Source organism: Hemicordylus capensis, chromosome 4 (genome assembly GCF_027244095.1).
Source record: "Hemicordylus capensis ecotype Gifberg chromosome 4, rHemCap1.1.pri, whole genome shotgun sequence".
In the NCBI taxonomy this organism is placed as follows: domain Eukaryota; kingdom Metazoa; phylum Chordata; class Lepidosauria; order Squamata; family Cordylidae; genus Hemicordylus; species Hemicordylus capensis.
In genome coordinates, this window is record NC_069660.1 from 184,336,274 (window position 1) to 184,362,422 (window position 26,149).

The window sequence follows — 26,149 nt, forward strand, 5'->3', positions numbered from 1 at the left end:
TTACATTGCCTGTTTGTTCCAGCCCAGTGAAATGTCTTTTTATAAAGTTTATTTAGCTTGGTTTTCTAATTATTTTCTTTCCTTCTATTTATATATTGCAGTGTTTTTGTTTGTGCACAGTTAAGCCAATAGACTACAGTTCTTTGCATGTGTGTTTTAAAAAACTCAAATAGCTGGAGCTACAGGTCAAGTGGCAGGGATTCATGGAGGGTCTCTCTTAACATTTCTGAATTAACTGCAGGTGGAACTACACAGCACAGAATAGGGGCCCTGCCAGGGACAGCTTTCCCACAGAACTATCTGATCTCTCTTTCCTTTGCTAACTTTATTCAAACCACCACCACAAACAGGCAGAATAGGCCAGAAAGTCTCTGTCTTTGACAGATGCTAAAGCTAACTCACTCTGACGTAAGATCACTAATTAGTTTGTAAGGTTGCCACCATCCACAGAGAACAATGTGCAGAAACACAAACTGGAATTAACCCTGAGTCATCCCATTTCCATTGATCAATACAAGTCAGTGCATAGCTATTGAGCCGTCTTCTCCTTTACTGCTACATTGTATTTGTGGGGCAATGAAAGGAATTGTGCTGCTGCTAATTCTGTTAACAGCTTAGCGAGTCTGGTCTGCCTATCTGACCTAGGACCCTTGCATCCATTTTCCCTCTGAGGAGACGTTTTAGATGACATTTATTAAGTGATAAAATAATTGCCATAGCCCAGCCTGGTTGTCATTGTTGGCACAGCTGCAAAGTAATATTGCTGGAATGAAGCAGATACAGCTCAACTTCTGATCCTGATATTGTCCACGTACTTGTATTTCTATTTTCTTCTTTTGTGACTATGATGCTTGTCTTCATCTCTGAAATAAATTAGTCACACCATTATGCAAGACTTGTATGCTGACAGATTGATCTGCTTTTCCTTCAGATCCCTCATTTCATGGAAGGTCTTTTTTTAATTGGATTGCAGCACATGGGCAGAAAGGGGTTTCAATACTTCTCACTATTTTCCCCAATCAAATCAACCCCCTTCCCAGCTGCTCTTTGCCTTGTGAGGGAAAGCACTGTATCCTTGTCATACTATAGGGCAAACAGTAAGCAGGGCGGGAGGGGGAAGATTATTGATTAGCAAGAGAGCTGTGAAATAACCCTGCCGCCTATCTGTTTTTTGTTTTAAATCACATTGCAGATCTCCAACCTAATATGTAATTTGGCATTCAGACATATACGATGCTCTACAAAGTAACATTACTAATAAAATTCTTCCTGTCCTTCCCTACAAAAAGGTTGTTTGGGTGTGTGTGTGTGTGTGTTTGGAAGAGGCTCATAAAAATTAGTTCAATTCTACACACTGCCTTAGCATTCCATACTATTGCATTGTGTATGGAATACATGGTTTTGTTTGTTATAGCAATAGCACTTACATTTATATACTGCTCTATAGCCAGAGCTCTCTAAGCGGTTTACAATGATTTAGCATATTATGTAATGTAAATGTAATGCATATTATGTTATGTAAAAAAGGGTGTATAGTGTGCCAAAGCACTGGAAGTGGCAAGAAAGGCTTTTGAAAATTTTGAAGAATCAGAGGTCCTTAAACATAAATATACAACATTCAGTTGTAAATTTAAACTCCAATCTTGCAACTGAGTTATAGTACCAATTACTGCAAAATCAAACCAGTCATTCTGGTTTTATAGCTTCATATAAATCTTGCATTCAAACAACATGCTCAAGGCCATGTTGGAAGCAATGCTATTAAAACTATGGTTAGTCCAAGAAGGATTTCTTAACATTTCTATGCATTTGGGGTCAGAGATGACTCCATATATATATATATATATATATATATATATATATATATATATATATATATATATATATATATATAAAATAAATAAATAAAAGATCCAGTTAAAGTGAATGAGGGAAGTGGGGGAGGAATAAACTCATCTAACACAATAGCTACTTTATATTGACAAAACATTTTAAGTCAAGGAATTACCAATCTAGGCAGAGTGCATGAGAAAAATTGTATACAGTTTAAATACCTCCAGAAAGTTTTTAACTGAGGCCTAATTTGACCCAAACATCCGGAGTGATATTAGATACAATACTAACTCTTAGATACCATAGTAACTGAATGAAAGAAAACAGCAGTAGTTCAGAAAAAATGAAATGCTTTATTTTGGATTAATACTGAACCAACTATTTAGCAAAGTCTTAAGAAGCATAATTGTGTTATTTTTAGACCAGCCACTCCCTCACATTTTCACTTGAACCTCTATACAGTTTCTTACCATTATTGAACAGCGTGGCATAAAATCCATAATCACTTACCAAAGATCAAAAACCAAAGAATTTACCTATCTCTTTTCCTTCGGGAATCCTTGTCTCTTTCCCGGCTTCTTTTTTGCTTGCCTGGACTTCTGCTGGAATCCTTCCTGTGTCTAGTATGATCAGCATCCTTTGAACTTCCACAAGATTGTCTTGAGTCAGCTGATGCAGACCTCTGTTCTTCCCGTCTAGAGAGAGAGAGTGCTTTTAATCCAACAAGGAAGCAGATTTTTAAAATAAGACTGCAGAGTACACATTCCATAAAACTCAAGCAAGCAAGACAAGCCACACACTCTAGGGATTTCACCACCACAGCCTGAAGTGTTTCAGTCTCCCTTTGAATTGCATCAAGCTAGAGATGGCTCAGTGCCCACTACTGCTTCAGCTAAGGTGCATATGCCTCTCCACCTCCTGGACCTGACAGCACCCCTCTTCCCCTTTGCCATCGTCACACTTTTAGGGCATGCTCCAGCCCACATCACTGTCTGCTACAGCAGGCAGTGTGTATCTAGCTTCACCTGCCCATTTGCTTCTCATTGCTGTTGCTGCAGCAGCAGCTGCTGCTCCAGCACCAACTTGTTTGCTCTCTCCTGCTGCCTCTTCAGCACCAAGATTGTCTGCTTTGTCTCCTCCTGAAATGGAAAAGTGGTCATGAGCATTTTCTTCCTTGGCTTCCCTGGGGTCATCTTTGAGCTCTAACTTGCTGGTTTTTGCAAGCTTCCTTGTTTGGGCTGCAAAACACCTCAATCTTGTCTTCAGAACTGGCCCGTGTTCTGCCTTCGCTGCTATTCTCAATGCCAAGCTTCCTGCCTTCTTTCCCTTGCCTTGAGTTCTTTTCTGCCCACAGTTAGTTGCAGATTCCAACACTCTGCCTGGAGAAGCATAGCCTTGGTGTAGCGGATTATAGCCTTTGTCTCAGAGCAAGCTTACGTGAGGGAAAGAAATGCTGAATCATCCCTGCTGAGCTATCTGGCAAAGGCTACTCCTAAAACTCTTCTGTATTTCTGGTAGGTTCAAAAATGGCTACCACCCCCTCCCCACCCCTCTATTACAAAGCTTGAACTTCCCTGGGCTTGGGTTGGAATTTCCAGGAAAAACTCTCTTTTGCTACTGAAAAAGTACAAAAATCTTCCATGTGCAAGATAAACAATAATAGACCAGTATCAGGGATATATAAAGCACACACAAAAGAAACAGAAAGTCTAACTCAAAATCTGACTAAACAAACTTTCCCTATACTAAACTTCCTGAGGCCAAAATCCTGGCTTCCTTTGTCTTGAACTTACCAAATCCTGGATGAGAATTCAAGCTGCCTGCCCTACTGGCTTCCCAGGACCTGCAGATGGGACATTCTCCTGCAGCCAGTTCTCAGGGCCACATGTCCTCCTCTCTGCACTCCCAGCTTGCTTCTAACAAAGAACTCTTCTCTTCCTCTAAATGGCTCTCTAGATCCCATCCACCTGGTGTGCTGACTGGCTGAGCTCTGGAGTTCACCAGCCTGTCAGTCAGGACAGGGTTCACTTCTGGTTAACTCTTTAGGGGAGAGGTGGATGATCTCTACACTTGGGCTGCACAACTTTGGCCTTCCTGCAGATGTTGGGTTACCATCATCCCTTACTACTTGCCATGATGGGAGCTGTAGTCCAAAAACAAATGGAAGGCTGAAGTTGTGCAGCTCTGGCCTGGACCCTGCAGTTGTGATAACTTTAGGAAACACAGTGGGAGGAAAGCAAAGCAGTGTATTCTCAAGATAGGCCTACAAGTGTGGAGCAGTTGTTTTACTGTAGTGTACACCGGAATGTGCATTTCTTCTAGAAGGAATAATTTGTATTTTCCTGCCCCTAAGATGCCTCCCCCTCCCTCCTGAAAGTGTACCTAGATCCTTGTAGCTAATTCCACCCCTTTCTGCTTTTCTGGACCTGGATCCTCATAATTCCAGTCTTTATGCTCTGCAGGAACTGGGATCTAGATGGGTCTCTAATCCCGTTTCAAGTTTTGGATCTTTTCTCTCCCCAATAAAGCTGATCTAGGTCTTTGCAACCCCTGTGCCTCCCAGTCCCATTACCAGTAGCATTCTTTGTGCCCCTTCCCAAACTTTATGTCCAGGAGCTAGCTTCAACCCTGGCTCTCCCTGCCTCTCTCAGTTGGATCCCAAACTCACCCACTTCATCTCTTCCCGAAATGGAGGCGACAGAGCGGACAAGTGCAGTGCTGGTAAGAGACTAAATGAGCTGTTGTAGGGGCAAGGGTGGTCGTAGTGATGAGAGACAGCTGGTCATGCAAAGCTAGATGCATGCTGTCTGCAACAGTGAACAGAGGCATAGGCTGGAGGGTAGTGTGTCTCCTGGAAGAGTGAGGCTAATGAAGCAGGGCTGGCATGGTGAGGGGAAAAGAGGCCAGAAGAGAGGTGGCAGAAGTAGTGGACCGCAGCAGGTGGGGTGATGGCTGTGGCAGGGTGCCTGCATTTGCTCCCTGAGGCTGTCACCTCTCTTGGTCTCATGGGAGAGCTGCCTGTGCCTACAGTTCTTAAGAGCTCTCTAGAATTTCTGCCTCTGCTTTAGCTTCTGTGTGTCAATAACTAAACCAGGTGCACTCTTCATTCAGCTTCTTTACCCAACTAAAGCAACATCACCCAAACTTCTATTTGTCCAATAGCATAGTATGCTAGTGGTAAAGTTTGCAAAGTAATGCTATTATTCAACAGTTACTATTTCTGTTCATTTTTATTCAACTTTTTCTTCATTAAACAATTATAAGACTACACATAATAAAGCAGCAACAGACAAAAATGCCTGTCAAATAAAGACATGTTCATAGACCATCTAAAAGTGGGAAGTTTATGTCTATTCATAACACACTGATGTTCCTGCAGAAAGGGAGGATGTTGGGGTGCTAATTCTTACCTTCCTGAAGACATCACTGAAAAGGAGAATTTTTCATCTTCTTGCGCCTCTGCATTCCTGTTCTCCTCCCGCCAATGAGTGGTAAGTTCTTCCATGTGCACCCCGATTACATCCCGGATCACCTGGACAAACATGGCAGATATTGAAATTAGACAAAACAACAGCTGGACAGGGAAGCCTGCAGGACAGTAAATCAAGAAGGAATGGGATACCTTCGTACAGAAGTACTGAAAGGTAACCTAGCCTGTATCACTGCTATATGAGAATTATCTTTGGGGAAACTCCATATTAAAATGGCTACGATAATCAGAAAAATAAGATGAAAGAGTACAATTCTCTACATGTTAACAGTAGAACATCAGCTGAGCCATCCTTGCAAACATTTGGGGAATCACTATCCTACTACAGTTGCCCTACCTGGGACTAGCAGCAGAGCAAGAGCTACACAAACTGCTGTGCTGCATTACACAGCTATAGTACTCATGAGGCAGCATCCAGATAGTGAGTCATAACAGTCAGTCACTCTTTATTACGGTCTTAGACCAAAACCAATACAGCTAAAACAGTTGTGTACTTTTATACACAGACCAGGAGTCATAACTAAACATCACTGAAATCAATGGCATAAGTTGGTAACTAAAGTCCCACTGAAATTAACGGGGCTTGATAATGACTTTGTCTGGATGTTGACTGTGGTCTCCAAGTATCAAAGAGCCACACACACTTTAAAGTTAGAACAGAGCACACTATACGTTGTCTCTAATGCACACCACTATGACGACTGCATGCACATAGCTGTATCCTTGCTTCATAGAGAGGAGATGTTGCCACTCAGGTGCTTATTTTGAAGGCATCTGCTGCTTGCCCCAGATGAAAAGGAAACTGGCAAATCCCAGCATTCTTCTAGAATATATTTAATATTATTTACAATCCTTCCTGAAGAAGCAAGCAGCATTTAAATGTTCTTGCCAATCTAAATAGCAACTGTATGCTAATTTTTTAAAATAAAGCAACCCTGAGTCCTGCAAAAATTAATAACTTCTCCCAAATAAACCAATTCTCACCTCTGTATAGGATTTTTTTGTTATGTGAACGTTCTTAGCTCTGTAGGACTGCCGCCGTCTTTTATAATCCCTCATCTCTGCAAGAATTTCAAGATGGGACTTTGGGCCTTTTTGACCATCATCTAAGGTGGTGTTGAAGCAAAAAACAAACAAACAAACAAACAGCATTAGAACACAGCAGCTTTTACTTCAGTTATAAACATACAAGCAATTGGGTGTATAATAATTTTGCTTATGATCAATGTATGGCTACAACCGCAACTACACAATTGTAACAGTTTTTCAGATTATGGATCTACTCTCTGTTTAATTTGCTAGGGACACATAGAAAAGTGCTGTGGGCTGCTACATTTGCTGTCTCTGTCTCAACACTGAAGCTAACTAAGCCTGGTCACCTGGAAGCAGCTTGTACTTGCTGAAAGTGATTAGATGCGTACTGAATTGCAATGACCACTGGTTGCAATCCAACCCAGAGCAGCATGTGCTCAAGTCCCAAAATTCTCCAGGAGACTTGAGACACATGCAGATGTGGTGCTGGCTTAATATTGTCATTAATCAGAGAGTGCCATCATGCACAAGAAAAACTGAAGGAAGAAAAAACTCAATTCAAAATAAAATAATGATGCCTCAGCAGATAGTGCCAAATTCCACTTCACATGTTTTGTGATTTTCATATATCATGTATTTTACACTACAGTTGTAACATTCCCCCCCCAGACCTTGGTTGACTTTTGCTGCCAAGTCTACGAAGAGATCACTGTCGTTTTCAGTCAGCTGGGATCTTGACCTCTGTTTCTTTGTTTCCACAAGGATGTAATCATAGATAGCAAGGCGGTCAGCTTGGGTCAGATCACAGATGTAACGCTTGTGGTTTTGTGGGACTTCAGTAGGCATAGACGAATAAACACCTAGTGTGAAAACAAGTTGAGTCTATTGTTAAAATCAAAACAAACAACTGGGGCACAAAAAACACATAAGGAGCTCTTAAAAATTCATCCTTCCAATCTACTAACAAAAGCTCAAACCTTACTATAGTGCTAGATCCCGAGGAAAAGACAGCAGGGGCGGAGGGCATAGTGGTGCAAAATGTTTGTTTCACAAACTACATTTGCTATCCCACCCTCACCAACCTAGGCAGACCCATTCTGGGGTGGCTTCAGATGTCTTGGCTAGTTGACACGTTTTGCCCAGGATCTGACCAACTACCACACTTGGAGTCAGGAAGAATTTCCCTGCAAGTCAGGTCAGCAGTGACTGAGGACAGGAGGCACAATTTAAGATGCATACTTTAAGGAGAGAGAGAGAAATGAAATGACTCAGTAACCAAACCAACAACTTCCTGCAGTGCACTCCCTCTCTGGCCAGAACTATATTATTTATTTTATCATATTTTTATACCGCCTGATATGTAAATCTCTATATATCAACAAACATATTGAGGCACTTCACACAAGCAGTCTCTCGTCTGCGGCGAGAGTGGGTTTGCCTGACCCCGCAGATGATTGCTTACCTTTCCCTGGGCAGGCGGATCGCAGCAGCAATCCTGTGGTGCGCTCATGGCGCGCGCACACCCCCCCCCGGAGCCCCAATAACGTACCGCGTGAGTGCATGGTGCATTACTGGGGGCACCCCTCCCCCGAGTCTGCCAGAGACACGATCAAAAAATGATGATAAGGAAGAACTCGCTCCCGTAACCTAATTTAAGCTGGAGGCTACATAGGCATGTTTGCTGCCGTGTAGCCACTGGGATCGGGTGCAATCCTGGTGGTTCACACGAGTGAGCAAAACCGGGTTGGGCTCCTTTAGCCCAGTTTTGCTTGCTTGTGTGAACAGGCTCATGGTCTCAATTTTATGGTTGCTGACAGAAAGGTGAGTGGGGCAGTTTTACAGCAGGATCAGAGAAAGGGATGGGAAATTAACCCCTCCCATGACCACTAACCCTCCCTCTGCAAGTTGTTCCCCTCCAGAAGAATCCTCAATGGATGACCAACAGTGTATCACAAAAACAAACATGAGAGAATCAGTGACTGATAAGTACTGTGAGAACGGACAGTTCTCTAGTTGTTCTGTAAATCCTAAATAAATAGGATTTATTTACCATGATAGCTTAGCATTACATCTCTGCGGAATACTAATATATTTTTAGTAAGTTTGTGTCCTGCCTGTTCTTAAAGGTGCTCAGAGTAGCATCTGAGCTTTAGAATCATCCTATGAAGGTTAGGGTGAAAGATAGTAAACTGCCCAAGATCGCCCAGGGAGCACCATAATGAAGCAAGGATTTAACCTTAGATTTCCAATAAAAATGTTTCTCCAAGGTCCCACATACTTCTCCCCTACCCTGTAAGGCAGCTTATAAGTTTGCAAGAGTGCACATGAGATGATTTGCAACTGGGTTGGCAGCGGTCATTCACAACATCCCAGCCTCAGTTCTCCATTCATAAAATAGGGATAATAAACCTTTCATGTTTGTGGTGAGAATTAACACAAAACAGCCATGAAGGAATGCTATATAAACTTAGTCAGCAAAAATAATGGTTTGGCTCCACGGTTATAGACTAGGTTGTCTGCAAATTAAAGGGAAGTATTACATAAGGAATGACTAAACCTCGAACATGTAAGCATTTAAGGAAGTCCTGAGAGGATATATAAGAGGGACAAGTCAGCACTCTGAATGAGAACGTTTTCCAGCTCAGAAAGCAATGGCACTAGATGGAACCATGACTAGGGCTCCAAAATCTCCACACACCGAGTGCAGCTCCTGTGCCAGGAGAATGTTGTTGGTGACAGCCTGGCTAAACCGACAATCTCCTCTTACCTGGACAATAACTTTCACTTTCTTTAGCAGTTGCTTGCTTAATAATACTGAACTGTAAATTCTTGTCTGCAGCAAAAAAGAGAAAAGGAGGGTGTCAAAAGTATTTAATGTATTTAGCCCACTTTGAAGTTTAAAGACAATGGTGATTTAAATTCATCTTGGAGAGACCATGTTACTCCTTTACTGATGGAGTTACACTGGCTGCCAATAGGTTTTTGGACAAAATACAAAGTGCTAGTTATAACTTACAAAGCCCTAAATGGCTTAGGCCCTGGATACCTAAGAGCGTGTCTTCTCTGTTATGAGCCCCTCCGCCCATTGAGGTCATCTGAGGAGGTCCGTCTCCAGTTACCACCAACTCGTTTGGTGGCTACACAGAGACGGGCCTTCTCAGTCGCTGCCCCAAGATTGTGGAATGCACTCCCTGCTGAGATACGATCCTCCCCATCTCTGGCAATTTTCAAAAAACACCTGAAAACCCATCTTTTCACCCAAGCTTTCTCAGCTTCCTAAATTGTGGAGGTTTTAATTTCTGGTTTATTTTAAAATTCAAAACCTGATTTCGGGGTTTTTAATCACTGTAATTGTTTAATTGTTGTTTTAAAATGTTTTTAAATTGTTAATTGTTATATTGTTTTTTAATTTGTTTTAGCTCTTTACTGTTTTAGTGGTATGTTTTATTTGTAAACCGCCCTGAGCCATTTTGGAAAGGCGGTATACAAATCAAATCAAATCAAAATCAATCAAATAACAACTTGTAATGGCAGCCATACAGACAAGCAATGCTTTTGGAACAGCCATTAACATTCCAAGATCAGAAATTCCGAGAGAAAGATTTTCTCAGAGAATTCCTCCTCGAAGCTCAGGTAAAACTGAGCCCAGGCATCTCTGTGTCTCCCAGCTGCCCCGTGAAAGTTCCCAGCTCTCTCTTTGGCACTCTCCGCCCTCCTGCTGTGCATTTCCCAGCAGCACCGCAGCCACCCAGCTCTCACCGTGCCAGTGCTGGGAGCCCCCGCCACCCCCTCCTACCCTGGCACAGCTGCCCCATAAGGCACCAGACTCCTTGTGGTGGGGGCTGCGAATTCCAAAACAGGACTCTGACTTTTACCAACGCGCACAGTCCTACTTTATATTCATTAATACATTCACACTCACCCATTAGAACAGTAGGTATTTTTGTCTTCTCATAGAAAAAGGTAGAGTCATACATTTCAGCCTGAAAGACAATATATATCAAAAATCAAGTCATTTGGTAAAGATCAGCATCACTAATTTTTATTTTATTTTTTATCTATCTATCTATCTATCTATCTATCTATCTAACAGTTATATTCTGCTCTTCCTCCAAGGAGCCCAAAAGGGTGTACTACATACTTAAAGTTCTCCTCACAACAACTCTATGAAGTAGGTTAGGCTGAGAGAAAAGTGACCGGCCCAGAGTCACCCAGCAAGTATTATGGCTGAATTGGGATTTGAACTCGGGTCTCCCTGGTCAGACAGAGTATTCCATCTTCCTCCACTACATAAGCTTAAGCTGTTGTGGAGATCTGCAATGAGCTGTACAGAAATTCCAAAGACATAAAACAATGTGGCTAATTCAGTTTTTACTTTGTACGTTGATAAACTAGACTTAATAATTTAGAAGCAGAGTAAATTTGAGTAACTTAATGTTTTATATTTTTAGTTAAATACTTTTAATTCATTTTTATTATGTAAACTTTTGTAAACCGCCTTGGGGTTGTTTTTAACGAAAGACGGTATATAAATCTAACAATATAAATAAATAAATAAATGTATAACAATTTAAAACATGATTTAAAATTCACAAAGCAAATAAGACCAATTTAATACACATTTTCCATTCTGAAATGCATATATTTCCTGAACAAGCTGCATACTAACTAGCTGTTATAACAATTAAAATGTATTGGTTTAACAACTAAATAGAGCCTTTATACACAGGAGCATAATCCAAGTCATGCAACCCATATGCATTTAGCATTGCAGAATTATATCTGATTTGAAAGAGATTTCTGTTTTGGTTCTCTCTGTACATATGAAAGGATGCAAAGCAAGCTTCTTTACTTGAGGACTACGACTGCAATCTTTTGCACACCTATTTGGGAAGTTCTAATGAGCCCTGTATAGCTTCCTTCCAAGTAAATATGCATAGAATCAGGCTGCAAGTTTCCAGAACTTTTCTAAAAGTGAAAGCTGGTAGTTACTAAACAAAATAGTCTCTCTTAATGAGATGGAAAGTGAGTATTCCTGCTGTTTGGCTGGTAGAGTAATCAAATATAATTTGAGAACTGCAGTGCTCAGGTAGCCAGAGGGCATGAAATAAGGAGTATAAGATCACTCAAATGAGCTTCTTGGGTGATTTTGGCAGGGAGGGCATCTCTCCTGGATCTTATTGCCCGCACTCATTTGCCAGCTTCTCAGTCAAGTAAGACGCCTACAATATTTTCTCCCATAGTTCCTTTTTATATAGCATTTTAACTCAATGTTTTTGATTAGTATTAATTATTTTAAGAGACAAGTGCAGGCTCTAACAGGTGTGTATTAACGTCAGATTTAATTTTAAATTACATTATTAAGGAACACTAAAATAGAATTTTAAGAAATGATTTGAATTTAAAAGTTCATTTTCTTCAACCTGTTTTTTTAAAAATAACCTAAATATAATTTTACTTGTGTTTTCAGCAGAAGTTAAAACATTCCCATTCTCACAATGAGCAGCACCCAGACTACATATCACTGAAATAAAAGAGCCACATTAGTCATAACTAATTTAAGTCCAATTTCTCTGAATGGGGCTTAGTCATGACTAACTTACGCTGAATCCTGCCCAATGTAAATAACCTAAAAGGAAAACAAAAATATACAAAAGTATTACCTCCTCATCTTTGGAGTACTCTAGTTTCCTCAGCCTACAGGACACAATATGTTTTTCCAGGGACGATTTAGGCATTTGATGGTTAGCATCATATGGACATGTCACTTTATCACACTGGGGAGAAAGCACAAAGCACTTTCATTTCAAAACACAGTGGCAACACTCTTTCAGAATAGTGGACAGATTTGATGATAGAAACAGTCTCTTTTCTCTCTTCAGTATGATATTAAAGCTTGTAGACAAAAGGAGTCACTCATTGGCTCCAAAACAGCAGCCCTGAGACAGGAAAGGAATCTCCTAGATGAAACAAAACATTAGGGGAAAGGAGTCATTAGTTCCTTTCACCAGATTACCCAGCATCTAAAGCCATGTTCGCAGGGCTATTACTGACACACATACAATTTGCATACAGATCTGTACGCACATACAGGTATTCAGTGCACATAGTAGCACACTTCTTATTTGAACTGTGCATTTGAGGGGGGCTGTTCCCAGGTTTTAAAATGAACACACGTACAGCCATTCATACACAGTCAGACACAAGGATTGGGAATTATTAATTGAGGTTTATTGCTCTGCAGTCAGCAATAGGTAATCAATAGACTCACGCTCTCAAACAGATTACAGTTTGGTTACAGGTGCATTTTACATTTATACAATCTAAATGATGCTGACACCCTAGACATAGTATACATGGCAATAAAATGGTGGTCTAAGTATCTAGTATGCATGCGAATGATTCATTGTTCATCTGGTATTACTCCTTATTTGGTTAAATCCTGTTTTCTTACAGTGGGAAGCTTAGCTGTCTCAGCAAGTTTCATAGATACAATTTAGCTGGAGAGAGAGATAATGACATTAATCATGAGAGGCAGTGATGTCCCTGAGCTGGGCTGCGGTTACTTTAAGTTAGAATGAGGTCTTCTGGGCAAACATAGAGTTTCTTTGGTTTCCTAAACACATCATACGCACATACAGGTATTCAGTGCACATACAGTAGCACACTTCTTATTTGAACTGTGCATTTGAGGGGGGCTGTTCCCAGGTTCACTTTTAAAATGAACACACGTACAGCCATTCATACAAAAAACATGTACAGACATGTGTACAAACACTTATACTCACATGATGTTTGAATAGGGCTTAAGATAAGCCCTATTCAGAAATTACGTTGCATCTGTGTTCAGATGGCTGCAGGTTTTGATGTGAATATCCATACCTGCATTCATTTTAAAAGTGAACCCTCAAATGCATGGTACAGACCGGAAGTGTATTGCTGCACCTGCTTTCAATTTAACTTGTGAATAAACTGTACTTGCAATCTGTACTGTAAACATGTACAAGCGAACATAACCAAAGTTCCCTCTAACAGGGATTCCAAGATGTTGTTGACTACAACTCCCAGCATCCCAAGGTGCAAAAACCTTTATCTGTGGATTATGGGAGTTGTAGTCAACATCATCTGGGAATCCCTGTTAGAGGGAACACCGCACATAACACGTGAATAAGGCTACAGCTTTGTTTCAGAGAGGAGCTCCAGTAAGGCTGTCAGCATGGGCGTGAAAGATTATCCCATCCCAACACAGCAGCACAAGAAGTGGCCAGCGGAGTGCAAAGGGGAATGGCCAGACAGATGCTGACTGAGCGAGGGATGCAGAGGGCAGCTAGGACGCCGATACCTTAATAAAAGTTATAGAACTCGGAGCAAAGAAAACAAGACATTTAGCCATTATCCGGAAATGGGTGGTTCCAACGGGAATATAAGACATATATAAGAACTATATATGTCTTACAGGTGTGTAGAAGAGAACAGGTTGGCAGGTGAACAAGAGACAGCGGAGGGCAGCAGGCGACGAGAAAAGCGGCAGCGGCTGCAATTCAACCCCCTCCGCCCGAAGGCAGGAGAAGCAGCAGAGGCAGCCACGCCTCCCATCGCCCCCCTAGTTTTTCACCCCAGTCAGTGCCGCGCCGCCTCCTGCAGAAGAAGAGGGGCGAGCGGGAGGGACGCTCTGAGGAGGCAGACGAGGAGGGGCTCCTCGACGGCGAAAGACTTACGGGGCTGCCAAACCACACCGCGGCCGAGGGAGGAGGCCGCTGGCTCGCGGGGAGCCCCCCTGTGCCGGCAGCCATGCTTAGTCGCGGCGGCCTCACTTCCGGTCGAGCTGAAGCGGTCGGGCTTCAGGGCGAAACGACGCCATCTTCGCTTCTGGCAAAACCACCACGTCCTAGCTTCATCCCTTCCTTCACGGACTCAGTGCAGTAACAGAGCGAAAACTACTAGGGGACGATCACGGAGACTTCAAACAACTTTAGCTCGATAGAAGAAGTTGGTGTTTTTGAATAGGCGGCAGCTACAATAAGCTGGCGTGAAGTCTCGCGATATCCGCTCTCCCTCCTGTAGGGCCAAAGAGAGTGCGAGCTGAGAGAGACGACGAGTCGAGAAAGGCCAGGGCGCCCTCTGTTGGCGGAATGCGGCTTCTGCGGCAATACGCTTTCAGAATGAATCTTAATCTTTTACCGCTCATCATGCAAAACGTTTAAGAAAGCGTAATGTCAGACTCAGATCAGAGTCGTTTTTTCGGTCTCGCTCCCGGGGTTTGAAACCGGCCCTTCATGGTTTTGCTTGTGGCAGAGCAATCAAATATCTCGGGTAAAAGCAGGTTTCCCACAGGACTGCAGATCCTGTCCTAAAGCATCTGCAGAGTCACCCAGCCCCTCCCTGTTTTACTGAGCTCCTCCGCTCGCCATATCTCCCCCCCAAAGTATTTCCAACCAGCACCTCTAATAAAATTAAATGTTATCCCTCAAGTTTTCCCTCTGTCTGCCACCCCCAGTTTTACTTTATCATTGAGAATCTAAAACCCATAAAGTCATCCTGTGTACAGCGAGAAGATTTTAAAGCTTTTCTCCTGACTTCTGAGGCGAGATAAAGTCACCCTTCCTAAACTACAATAAATTTGTATGCATCACTTTATGCATACGCTGACAGTTTATTAAAATTGACTCTTTTTTGTTTGTTAGATTACAATTGGCTAAATAAAAGCCACATGATAGATCCTGTAAAACACATGTGCGTGCACACAGAAAGCATAGCTGCCTGATATTTTTTTTACATTTCTTCATTTTAAAACTTCTCATGATAGAACAAGCATTCATACAAGACTTTGGCATACACTTGCCCCTGCAGCTTCTTTTTCAGAGCCTCTGAATTTTGCATGTAGTTCTTGCTATCAGAATTATGTGTATCATTCACACATGCTCTCGGCTCTTATTTTCCTGTGTGCATTCTCATGCACCTTTTCACTGCCATTCTTTGTTGTATACACTCTAGTTTTTCCTCACATTTCCTTTTTAAAAGCTTTTCACTTCGTTCTGTGTCCAGTTTAATAGGTAAAACTCTTGAAATCAGGGCTGACCTTTGGATTTGCAGGACAAACGTTCCTTTTACAGCCACCAGTCAAAATTCTTATTTTCCAGAGTTGTAACTAATCAGAGGGAGATTCTGTTTAGTACACTCTGAAGAAAAGTGTACTTTCCTATTTGCAGTTCACTTCCAGGAAATGTGCTTGAGCTGGACTTCCCCTCCTGGTTTTTGCAACGATGGCAGGGATTTTCTAAACTGCGCACCACCTAAAACAAGACCAGATGGAAATAGCTGGCTGCAGATCATATGTTGTATGTTTTGGGTCTTACCTCATCACTTCTTTGCTGCTTTGATCAGTATGTATTCTAGTTTTCATTGCATTTTCACTTTACTGGCATCATAAGATAGAAAGCTGGTGAAGTTAGTACTGTATACGAAAAAATGCTGGCGGAAGCTTGAAGGGGGTCCAGTCTTGAATCAGGCAAAATAGGGGGAAGGTGTCTTATTCCCTGTGCCACCAAGGCAGCTGCCAGGCAGATATAGTTGATGGCCTGGCAGCAACACCCATGCTACTGCTGCTCTTTAGGAACCAATAGGGGCTTGAAAAACTGGACAGGGCCTAGCTGGTCCTATACCAGTTTGCTATAACCGCGTTCTATAATCTGACTAGACCTATAGCAGTAAAGCCTGGTTAATTAGTCTAAGAGTGGCTTCACAGCACGCTCCAGGAACCCAACATTGGTAACCAACTTCAAATCTGATGGGAAGAGTGGCTGGGGAACAGACATTGGCAAGTTCGGATGACACGCTGGGAGTGGAACATGTGGCTTACTGTGGGAGCATTCACTTGCAGTGAGCCAGCGGTTGGTGGAATCTTACTTGTCACCATGATGTGTGAAGTTGCCTTCATCAATCCAGTCCTTCTTGAACATCAGCCCATCCTTGACTATGTCTTATGCATCTGGTCTCTTTGATCTTCATCTGCCCATCTGGAACTTTTAATCCTAGCACCAGCCTCACTTGGAGCATGGCCGTTTAGGTATCAAGATTTGCTCTGAAGCCTATTAAGGATGCAGTCCTAAGTATTTTCAGCTGGAAGTATGCCCAACTCAGATCAATGCAACCTACTTATGAGTAATCCTAGGACACAATCCTGCCAAAGCTAAGCACTTATAATTCCAATTTATTTCAGTGGTAGAAATAAGAATGTGCTTAAACCTCTTCAACTGAAATCAGTGGGGTTTTGGCTGGGTGATGCCTACAACAGGGATTGGACTGCAGACCTTCTCTAGTTGTCTAGCTGCAATTTCCTACTTTTACTATAGAAGTTGTAAAGTGAGTATGTCAAGGCCAGGGGGACTGAGGATGAGAAAAGGAGAGGGGGAAACATGTCTAGAGAACAATTGAGATAGGTTTCTGGTTTTCACTTTCCATTTTAATGTTCAAATGACTAGCAAGAACAGTCCATTTAACACTAAAAGATGCTGTGGGGAATGACAGATGTAGCTGACAGGAGGAATCTCACATACTTGCTTCCGTTAATAGACTAGAGCCACAGCCACCCTTCTTTGCACAGTGAAAGTAAGTCCCAGGTGGGATTCCAAACCACTGAGCAGAGGTTTCTTCAATCTACCAGAGTTTGCGCACAGATCTTTAGCTTGTTTTATATCATGTTGCCTGAAGTAGAAACAATTTACTTTCCAGATGAAAAGGAAGCAGACTGTCAGTGATTTGTCTTTTTACCATATAAAGACACAGAATCTTTCACAGATCCACATCTATCTATCTATCTATCTATCTATCTATCTATCTATCTATCTATCTATCTATCTAAAATATGTATACCTCACACCTCCAGTACACTACAGCTCGAGGTGGCTTAAAACATTAATAAAATAGATACAATGTAAAATAAAAGATTAATCAAGTTAAGCCAGACTGGAAAGGATCTAAGTAATCAGTTTCATCCAGGGCTGCCTGGAGCTGAGACGCCACCATGTTCTACAGCATCTTGCCCAAGAAGGGGAGGTTAGAAACTGTTGAAAGTCATTTATATCATCTGAGTCCAATGAAGGCTTTTTTAGGAGGGGGCCTAATGACTGCCTCCTTCAGCTGAGGGAGCACTACCCCCTGCTTCAGAGAGGCATCCACCATCCCTGCCACCCATGGACCCAGTCCCTCCCTAACAGCCTTCACCAACCACTATGAAGAGCAAGGATTGAGCATGCATGCGGGAGGCCTCAGTCTGAGGCAACACAGTCTGAAAACCACCCAATATAACAAGACCAGATGGTGTATTGGTAGCATCCAGTTCTGGTGTTGCAAAAACCTTAGCTTCCAAGTCAGAACAGATACAGGCCATTTCATTTTTTTATATTTATTTATTTGATTTGATTTATATACTGCCCTTCCAAAGGTGGCTCAGGGTGGTTTTTATATATATATATATATATATATATATATATATATATATATATATATATATAAATCAATTAATTAAAAGCAAAAACCAGTTAAAAGCAAATTAAAATCACAATTAAAACAAGATAACATTAAAACTAAAAATCATTAAAAGTCAGGCTAAAAAGATGGGTGTTTTTGGCTCTCCTGAAGGCCTCCAATGAAGACTATCCTCGTATATCCACGGGGGAGTGCATTCCACAACCTAGGGGCGACAACAGGTTGCCACCAGATGAACCAGTGGCACCTGAAAATGGACTCCTCCTGATGATCTCAGTGAGTGGAAGGGATTTTGTAGAGTAAGGCATTCCCTCAGGTAACCTGGGCCTAAACCATTCAGGGTTTTAAAGGTAATAACCAGCACTTTGGAAACATATCAGTCACCAGTGCAACTGTTTGAGAACAGGCATAATGTGGTCTCTCCGGTATACCCTGGAGACTAATCTGGCTGCTGCAGTTTGAACTAACTGAAGTTTCCGAACTACATACAAAGGCAGCCCTACATAGAGCACATTGCAGTAGTCCAACCTAGAGGTTGCCAGCAGTTGTACCACTGTTTTCAGGTTATTCTCCACCTTGGGAAATGGGTGGAGTTGCCAAATAAGTCGCTGTTGGTAAAAGGCACTCCTGGCCACAGCCTCAACCTAAGGCACCAGGGTGAGACCCAGGTCCAAGAGTACTCCCAAGCTACAAACCTGTTCTTTCTGGGGGAGTGTAACCTCATCCAGAACAGGAAGTTCTACCCCATCTTGCAGATAACAACACCCAAAAATGTGCACCTCTGTCTTGCGCCATCACTCCTGACACAGGAGTAGAACCACTGTAAAACAGTCCCTCCTATCAGTCCCAAAGCCCTCAGGCAATCCAGATGGATACCATGGTCAATGGTATCGAAAGGCGCTGAGAGATCCAAAAGAACTAGCAGAGTCACATTCCTTCTGTCAATTCCCTGGTGAAGGTCATCTATCAGGCTGACCAAGGCCATCTCAGCCCCATAACCCATTCTAAAGCCAGTTTGGAATGGGTCTAGACATCAGTTTCCTCCCAGACTGCTTGGACGCTAGAGCTGGTCAGCCACCACTCTTTCAATCAACCATTGGAAGTTGGAGACTGGCCTATAATTCTCCATCACTGAGGGATCCAAAGTGGGCTTCTTAAGAAGAGGTCTAACCGCCGCATCCTTCAGACATGATGGCATCCTGGCCTCCCTTAGTGAGACATAGGCCAGCTTCAATAACCTCCCTGCAAGACAAAATCAGCCATGTTGGGCAAGGATCCAATGAACAGGTGGTAGGCCGTACCGCTCCAAGCAGCTTTTTTCTGCAAAAGTAAAGTGTGCCGTCAAATTGGTGTCGACTCCTGGTGACCACTGAGCCCTGTGGTTTTCTTTGGTAGAATACAGGAGGGGTTTACCACTGTAATCTCCTGCGCAGTATGAGATGATGCCTTTCAGTATCTTTCTATATTGCTGCTGCCTGATATAGGTGTTTCCCATAGTCTGGGAAGCATACCAGCAGGGATTCGAACTGGCAACCTCTGCCTTGCTAATCAAGTCATTCCCCCACTGCACCATTAGGTGGCTCATTATCTGCAAAATGTAATGCAAATTGATCACAGCAGACTGTCAAGGGTATGGTTTGATAGTATTTGCTGCCGTCATATAGAAGGCCCTGGACCACTCAAAAAAGCTCTACTAGACGACATTGTGCAGAAGTGATGGTGGAAAAAAGTAGGATTTCGCCACCACTATAGAATAGGCCCTAATATGGGCTCTACCCTGTGTTTGGTCGCATTCATTCTGAGTTTTCTGCTAATGACTCTCAAATCATCTGCTTCATTGTCTGCAACTCACCTGTATACCAGGGAGTCACTTGGGCTTGGGTCAGGAGAAGATGCCTAGGTGCAACCAAGTCAATTGCCTGACCCATCTCCTTATCCTAGAGGGATACCAAGGCATCAACAGGATCATTAACTCTCTCAGCAGGATAATCCCCCAGAGCCTTCAGGAATCCATTAGGACCCATAAACCTCAGAGGATGGACCATCCTAACTGGTCCGCATCAGTGCAAAGATGTATTGGGTCCGCCCTCAGTCCAATCTTCACCCGATAGTGATCTGTCCATGACAATAGTGCTAAGGCCTCCTGGACTATCCGCAGAGCACCACTGTCTGCTGCTAACCCAAAGACCAACAGATACTGAAGCTAAAGATACTATTTGAGTTAGTACTACATGCAAGCAGCAGCTCCAAAACACAACTATTAAATGTACAACTAGTGTCTCCATAACAAGGATGTGTAACCCAATTAAGGTGCAGGGGAATCCCTTCTAGGGATGTGCAAACTGACTTGATCTTGAGGCAGTTTGGTTCAAGGGCTCAACCTCAAACTGGGCCCAGTTTAGCTCGAGCCGAACCACCACCCCCTGGGCCATTTTGGGAGTGCCAGAACATTAAATTGTGTTTTTAAAAAAGAGTTTGACCTACTGCTGCCGAGGGCTTCAGTGGCCTTGGCGGCTCCCCTTCCCCCCACTGGCCTCCCCCATTTTGGGGCAGTTTCAGCCCTCTTTGTGCATTTGGCAGACTTTTTTGGGCCACCACACATGTGCCGGGACCATTTGTGTGACCTGGCTCATGACCTAGTCATGCAAATGGCCTGCGCACATTTGCAGCAGCCCCAAAAATGGCCATCAAGCACACAAACAGGGCTGAAGTAGGCCGAACTGGCCCAGGGAGACTTGGGGAGAGGCCAGCAGGGAGAGCTGTCAGAGACACCACCACCCCATGGCCACAGGCAGCAGGGTGGTAAGTCAAACTTTTAAAAAAACACACATAATTAAATTGCACCTGGCACCCCCAAACCAGGCCTGGACTGATTCAAATTTGAACCAAACCAATGCCCCCATTTTGGGGTGGTGGTGGAATTGAATATGCCCAGTCCGGTTCAAATCCAGTTTGGATTTGAACTGAACAAGGCAAACTGGTTTTGTGCACATTCCTAACCCTTTCTACTACCATTTTCTTCCCAATTACTCTTTGGGGGCCATAATACCAAAAAGAAAGTTTTTTTAAAAAAAACACCCCCAAAAAACAAAAAACAAAAAAACAACCCTATGTAAAACAACCTATGTATTGATTTTTTTTTAAAAAGCCACACATAACCTATATTATCTGTTGCATGTATCACTTACACTGCTTTATTTTCTCCATAAGGTGACATGCATCATGAAGACATTGCTGTGTTAGCACCTTTCCAAGCACACACCTTGACATTACTCTTTTTAGATGCTGGGAATAACTGTCTATGAAATTATTTCCTTTAAAAATGTGTTAAATAAATACATAAATAAAGAGCAAAATCAGAGGTGCCTTGAAAAGGCCCTACTCCATCAATACTATTATTGAATAAAGAATTTAAGGAACAGGAGGTACATTTTCTTCCAATACATTAACTTTATTTTTCGTGATCACAGAAATGGAGTAAAAGCAAATGAAGGGTTTTTTTAAGCCAGGTCAGTGTTCATAAGAACATGGTCTCAGATTACTATGCCTATTGCTGCTTATTCAGAAATTTTCTCATACATGTTTTTCTGTTTTATCCAGTAATTACGGAGGTAAGTCTCCTGATCAGTGAGATCTACCTTAAGAAGGTTTGCCCTCAGACAATCACAATTGCAGCCCTTAGTGGCCAGATCGGCTGCCCACACAACTGCCTGTTCCATCATGGAGCCGGTGGGGGCTGCAGGGATCGGGGGCTGTGCGGCCCCTGGAAGTTCCAGGATGCCCCGCGTGAGTGCGCGGGGCATGCTGGAGAGACCCCTGAGCCCAGGAGGCTACTTGCAGCCTCCCGACGGGGGTCTCCTCGTGTGTGGAGTCGCACCACAGCAATACACAATCAAAAAGATGAGGTGAATGGAGCGCTCGCTCCGTTAACCTCGGCTAAGGGGAGGGGTACTTTGGAAGGTTTGCTGCCGGGAGCCGTGGAGCTCCCGTTGCAGCACACAATTGGCAAAAAGTGGGCTAAGCTCTCTTAGCCCACTTTTTGCCGATCGTGAGAATCGCCTCAAGGAGTAAGAGCCACAAAACAGGCTTAAATACTGAGTATAACTATAGAAAGAATGTAACAAAGAATAGATCAATATATATTAGAATTACAGAGTACATATCTGATCTATATCACACCACTGAAAACAGTTAAATACTGACGTTCCTGAAAAGTAAGTCCCTCATGCACTGTAGAAGAAAATGCTTCACTTGATCATCCCCATGCACCTCGGCCATTCTGAACACTGTCAAGAGAAAGGGCAACATGTCATTCAGCAAAATTCTCTTAAAGTCTGAAGGCGAGTGAGGGCAAAGGCTCTAGTTCAGTTCCAGTGTAATGAGATGCCATGGTTTGGCAATCAGGAATGCCCTTGTGGGCTTGTACGCCCCTCACCTAGCACATAGGTTTCCTCCTGGCTTTCAGTAACCATAGTTTACCATGACATCCAAATTGACAGACTGTGGTTAGCGCCTTCCCTCCAAATAACAATTTAAAACAACATTTTGAAGTGTGCTTGTAAATTCTGTTTTGGAGGCAAAGTCATTGGAGACATCTGCCCATTGGAACCTGCCCTTGAGAGAGGAGGAGAGAGTCTGCAGCTTACAGAGACACTTCCAATTACCAAACCATGCTTGAGTGTTGTATCTAAACTGAGCCTCTGTTGATACATTTTAGAGGGATTTTAAGTAACAGCAACCCTTTACTAAACTATAACATTGCCTTGGCACCAGGTGGAGCTACATAATATATTCTGACTGTTATGTTTCTTCTGCACGTTCATACTACCGTAGTTGTCTCATACTGTGTTTTAGATAAAAGATTTCATAAAAGGAATTATGAACTCACATATAGAATTGCCCAGATTAAATTGCATCATTTTGAGATGCTTGTATTCAATGTATTTTAAATCACTAGAGGAAGTCTCTTCTTCAGTATTTAGTGTTTAATTTAAAAGATTAAAAATGGATTTGTTAAAGTAAAAACAGAGAGACAGCAAAATTGGACTGAAAAACATCTGCAATTGTTCTCTCTCTAGGAAGGAAAATTAGTATGGAAGTGTTAGTGTTAGTAGTAATGTATATATAACTATTACAGGAAACTGCCCTACACAATAAAAATAATGCATCCGCATCCGGTGCTGTTCTTGGGTTGGTAATGAAGTAAGGCAATGAAATACTGCTGGAAGGCAAGAAGTGTCTGCCACTTCTTGCTTTCCTCATGCTTATTAGTTAAAATATTGCAGAAGCAACTGGCATTGGTATCTAGGGGAATACACTCTGTGATTCTCTATTGCTGAATTAAAAGACAAGGCCATTTCAGTTTAAGGTCCTGCTGAGGTACACATCTAATAGGGTCTAAGAAGTGTAACTGCACTTCACCCTGGAATAGTAAATTCACTTTGCTAACTAATGGGACACTTCAAAACATGATTATTCTCCAATAGAAATTCTGAGCCTTTGTATCTGATGCAAAATCAATACATGCAATGACTTCACACGTGATAATGTACACATTCCCCCCCCCCCTGCACAGAGATTATCTCCAAATAAGAAAAATATTGTTTGTGAAACAGAATTTGTGTGAGCCAGGCATGTGAAGCAATGCTGGGTCAGATCATTCAGAAAGATCTGTCTCATTTTAAAAAATTCTTTAAAAGTAGTTTTTGTGTTAGGAGAGGGAAGACACAAATAATAGCTGAACTGATTTGGCTAATTATTTTGATAAAAAAGGCACCATCACTCCGATATTAACTGATTAAAGATTAGTAATTGATTATCAGTATTGGGGTGAGAAATTGATTAACCAAGCTTGGTATTAATGAGCTGAAAAACAGTAACTAATAACAGAATCCTATAACTGGAAAAGCTGAAGGACATCTTTTCTAGCGCCTCATTTAAGCCAAGACATTCTATACACAATTAAGGTATAGCCTACAGAAATGTTTCGATTTGGAAGATTAAGGCCCTGTCGAGGGCCATTTACTCAGGCATGTATAAAGTCCAATATTTAAGTATTTTAAATATAATTTGACCCATATAGACTTAAACTAATTTTATACCTTATAAAGTATCTAGAAACTGAAAACGACTTGTAGCATGAGTGTGGTTTAAATATGATGTTAACCCTTCTGCTTGGGAAGTAATCCAGTATTATATACTTGTTCATTCTGGATTAATTACTCATGAGGCTGTTTCTGCTCTTATTTAATTTTATTACAGTAGCCAATATGAAATATATTAAGGATGTCTCACTCTTTCAACATGTTTTCAGCCTTGTAATTTCCCAGTTGGGGATGTAGCAGATGTAGGCGAAGGCAGTTGGCGGATGGACAGATTCAACTACGTCTGGAAATGCGACACCCACACCTGACAGGGGATTTGTTTCCTCAAAGCAAAGCAGTGATCTGCAGAAGGGCTTCTGCTGGCAACAATCCAGATGCAGAGAAGGTACCAAATGCTGAAGCAAGAGGAGAAAAAGAGCTGGAGAACTCACTGGAAATATGACACCATCCAGCAGGAAGTTCTGTACAATCCCTAGTAACTCATGGTAGTTCCACAAGAATATTACTGTATATGGTGAGAGCACAAATTGCCTAAGAAAGTTAGTTAGCAAAAAGGATTTATTTTTTAAAATCAATTCAAAGAAAATAAAACTAAAAGCCAAAACAAAGCATCATCTTTGAGTCCAAATATTTATTTTTAAATTGTACATTGTTATGGTTGTTGGACAAATTCATAAGTTTACCCACAGCTTTTAACTAGAACCAAACAATGAGGGCCTGATACTGAATCACACAGCAGTGCCTGCCTGCTCATAAAAGCCCAAGTCCCATGGTCACATCCAAACGTTTTTCACACTGCAGGCTTTACCACGAGTTTACTGCAAGGCTTTATTGGGAGTCTGAAGTTGCCCCCCAAAACCGACAGAAAAAGTGGATTTTTTTACCTTGGGTATAAATCGGGCTATAACGCACAATGAAAAACCCGAATAGTGTGTGAAATGCTCCCGATGGCTCACAGGGACTTGGGGGACAGATCTGGCCAATCTGTGAACACGGACACCATCCATTTTGGAGGAGATGCAAGCTAAAAGCCCTGTGTGAAAAACTTGCAGGCCTTGGAGTTCATAGTTGCAGCCCTGACAGAGCAGACACTACCATGTACTCATTCTGACTGAGAACTGGACAGTTTTAATTTCACACCAGGCAGCCCTTACACAGTATATGGCCAGTTATATCTATCATCTTTCTTTCAGCAGCAGCCTCTTTCACCATCATCATAATCACCTGTGTAAAATGTCCTATTTTTTACTGCTGCAGGGAGGATGGAAGCAAGAGAGCACAGATAATCTTTAAGTCTCTCATAGGTGCATTCATGTTGTACAAACACCCACTTGGTACTTGTACAAAACTGTTCCTGACTGTTCTGTTCAAGGCAGAGAGCCCCCCCACCCCAGGAAACATGCAAAGTGTTGGTGGGATTTTTAGAGGAGACACGTGGTTGAGGCAATGGTCCTATTGCTGTAAAACAGCAACAGCTTCTCACTAGGGCAACACTGACTCTACTTGTTATGTTGACAAAGATAAAGTTTCAGTACCCAGAGGACAGAGAGAGAGAGAGAGAGAGAGAGTAGATACTTAATTTAACCTTCATGCCTGTTCTGTTTAAATAGGTGTGGTGCCATGAATATTTTAATATGCTCTGTGCCTTGCAAATGGTTTTCGGATACCCCAGAACATTACCTTGAACACAAACCAAATCCCAACAGAGTGTTTTATGAGAAGCATGAAAAAGGGTAGCAGCACCAGCACTGCTGATTGCGTGCGTGTGCTCTCATCCTAAGTGTGGTTTCTTGGAAGTGAGCTCCACTTAAATCAGTGTGACATCCAAGTAAATGTGTGTAAGATTTCAATTTTTATGTTTAGTTTTTTAGATCTTAGATTTGTCCTGTGCACAGGATCAGGATACAAGACATTAATAATGATAACAATATAAAGCTACACAAAACCATATATAGAGCGGCTCGGAAGTGTTGTGATCACGAGTGTTCAGAGCAATTACAAAATTTCTCTTCAAGAAGCAAAGCAGCACCAGAGGTATTTTCATAACTTACAGGATATGCAGTACCCCATTCCCAAGGATTGTTGGGGTTTGCCTGGGCTCATCTGTCTGTCCCAGTGCAGGAAAGGGAGGGGACAGCATCAGTGAAGAAGATATTTTCTATGCACTGTGCTTTAATGTATTAATTCAATATTTGCAAAGAAC

At 42.2% G+C, this 26,149-nt stretch overlaps 1 protein-coding gene across 3 annotated transcripts; it reads right to left on the reverse strand.

Annotated features, from left to right (window-relative positions):
• Positions 1–674: 674 nt before the first annotated feature.
• On the reverse strand, positions 675–14,415 carry SNRNP48 (small nuclear ribonucleoprotein U11/U12 subunit 48). 3 transcript variants are annotated; one of them, XM_053249161.1, is made up of 9 exons: positions 14,074–14,415; positions 12,019–12,132; positions 10,278–10,338; positions 9,123–9,188; positions 7,027–7,215; positions 6,308–6,429; positions 5,244–5,365; positions 2,370–2,528; positions 675–863 (listed from the first exon to the last, which is right to left on the reverse strand). In XM_053249161.1, exons 1-9 carry the CDS (start codon positions 14,146–14,148, stop codon positions 824–826), a joined length of 948 nt encoding a protein of 315 aa, XP_053105136.1. In that variant the 5' UTR covers positions 14,149–14,415; the 3' UTR covers positions 675–823. The 3 variants fall into 3 exon arrangements, with proteins under 3 accessions (XP_053105136.1, XP_053105137.1, XP_053105134.1); XM_053249162.1 differs by lacking the exon at positions 14,074–14,415 and adding an exon at positions 13,812–13,964; XM_053249159.1 differs by lacking the exon at positions 14,074–14,415 and adding an exon at positions 13,698–13,763.
• Positions 14,416–26,149: the final 11,734 nt, after the last annotated feature.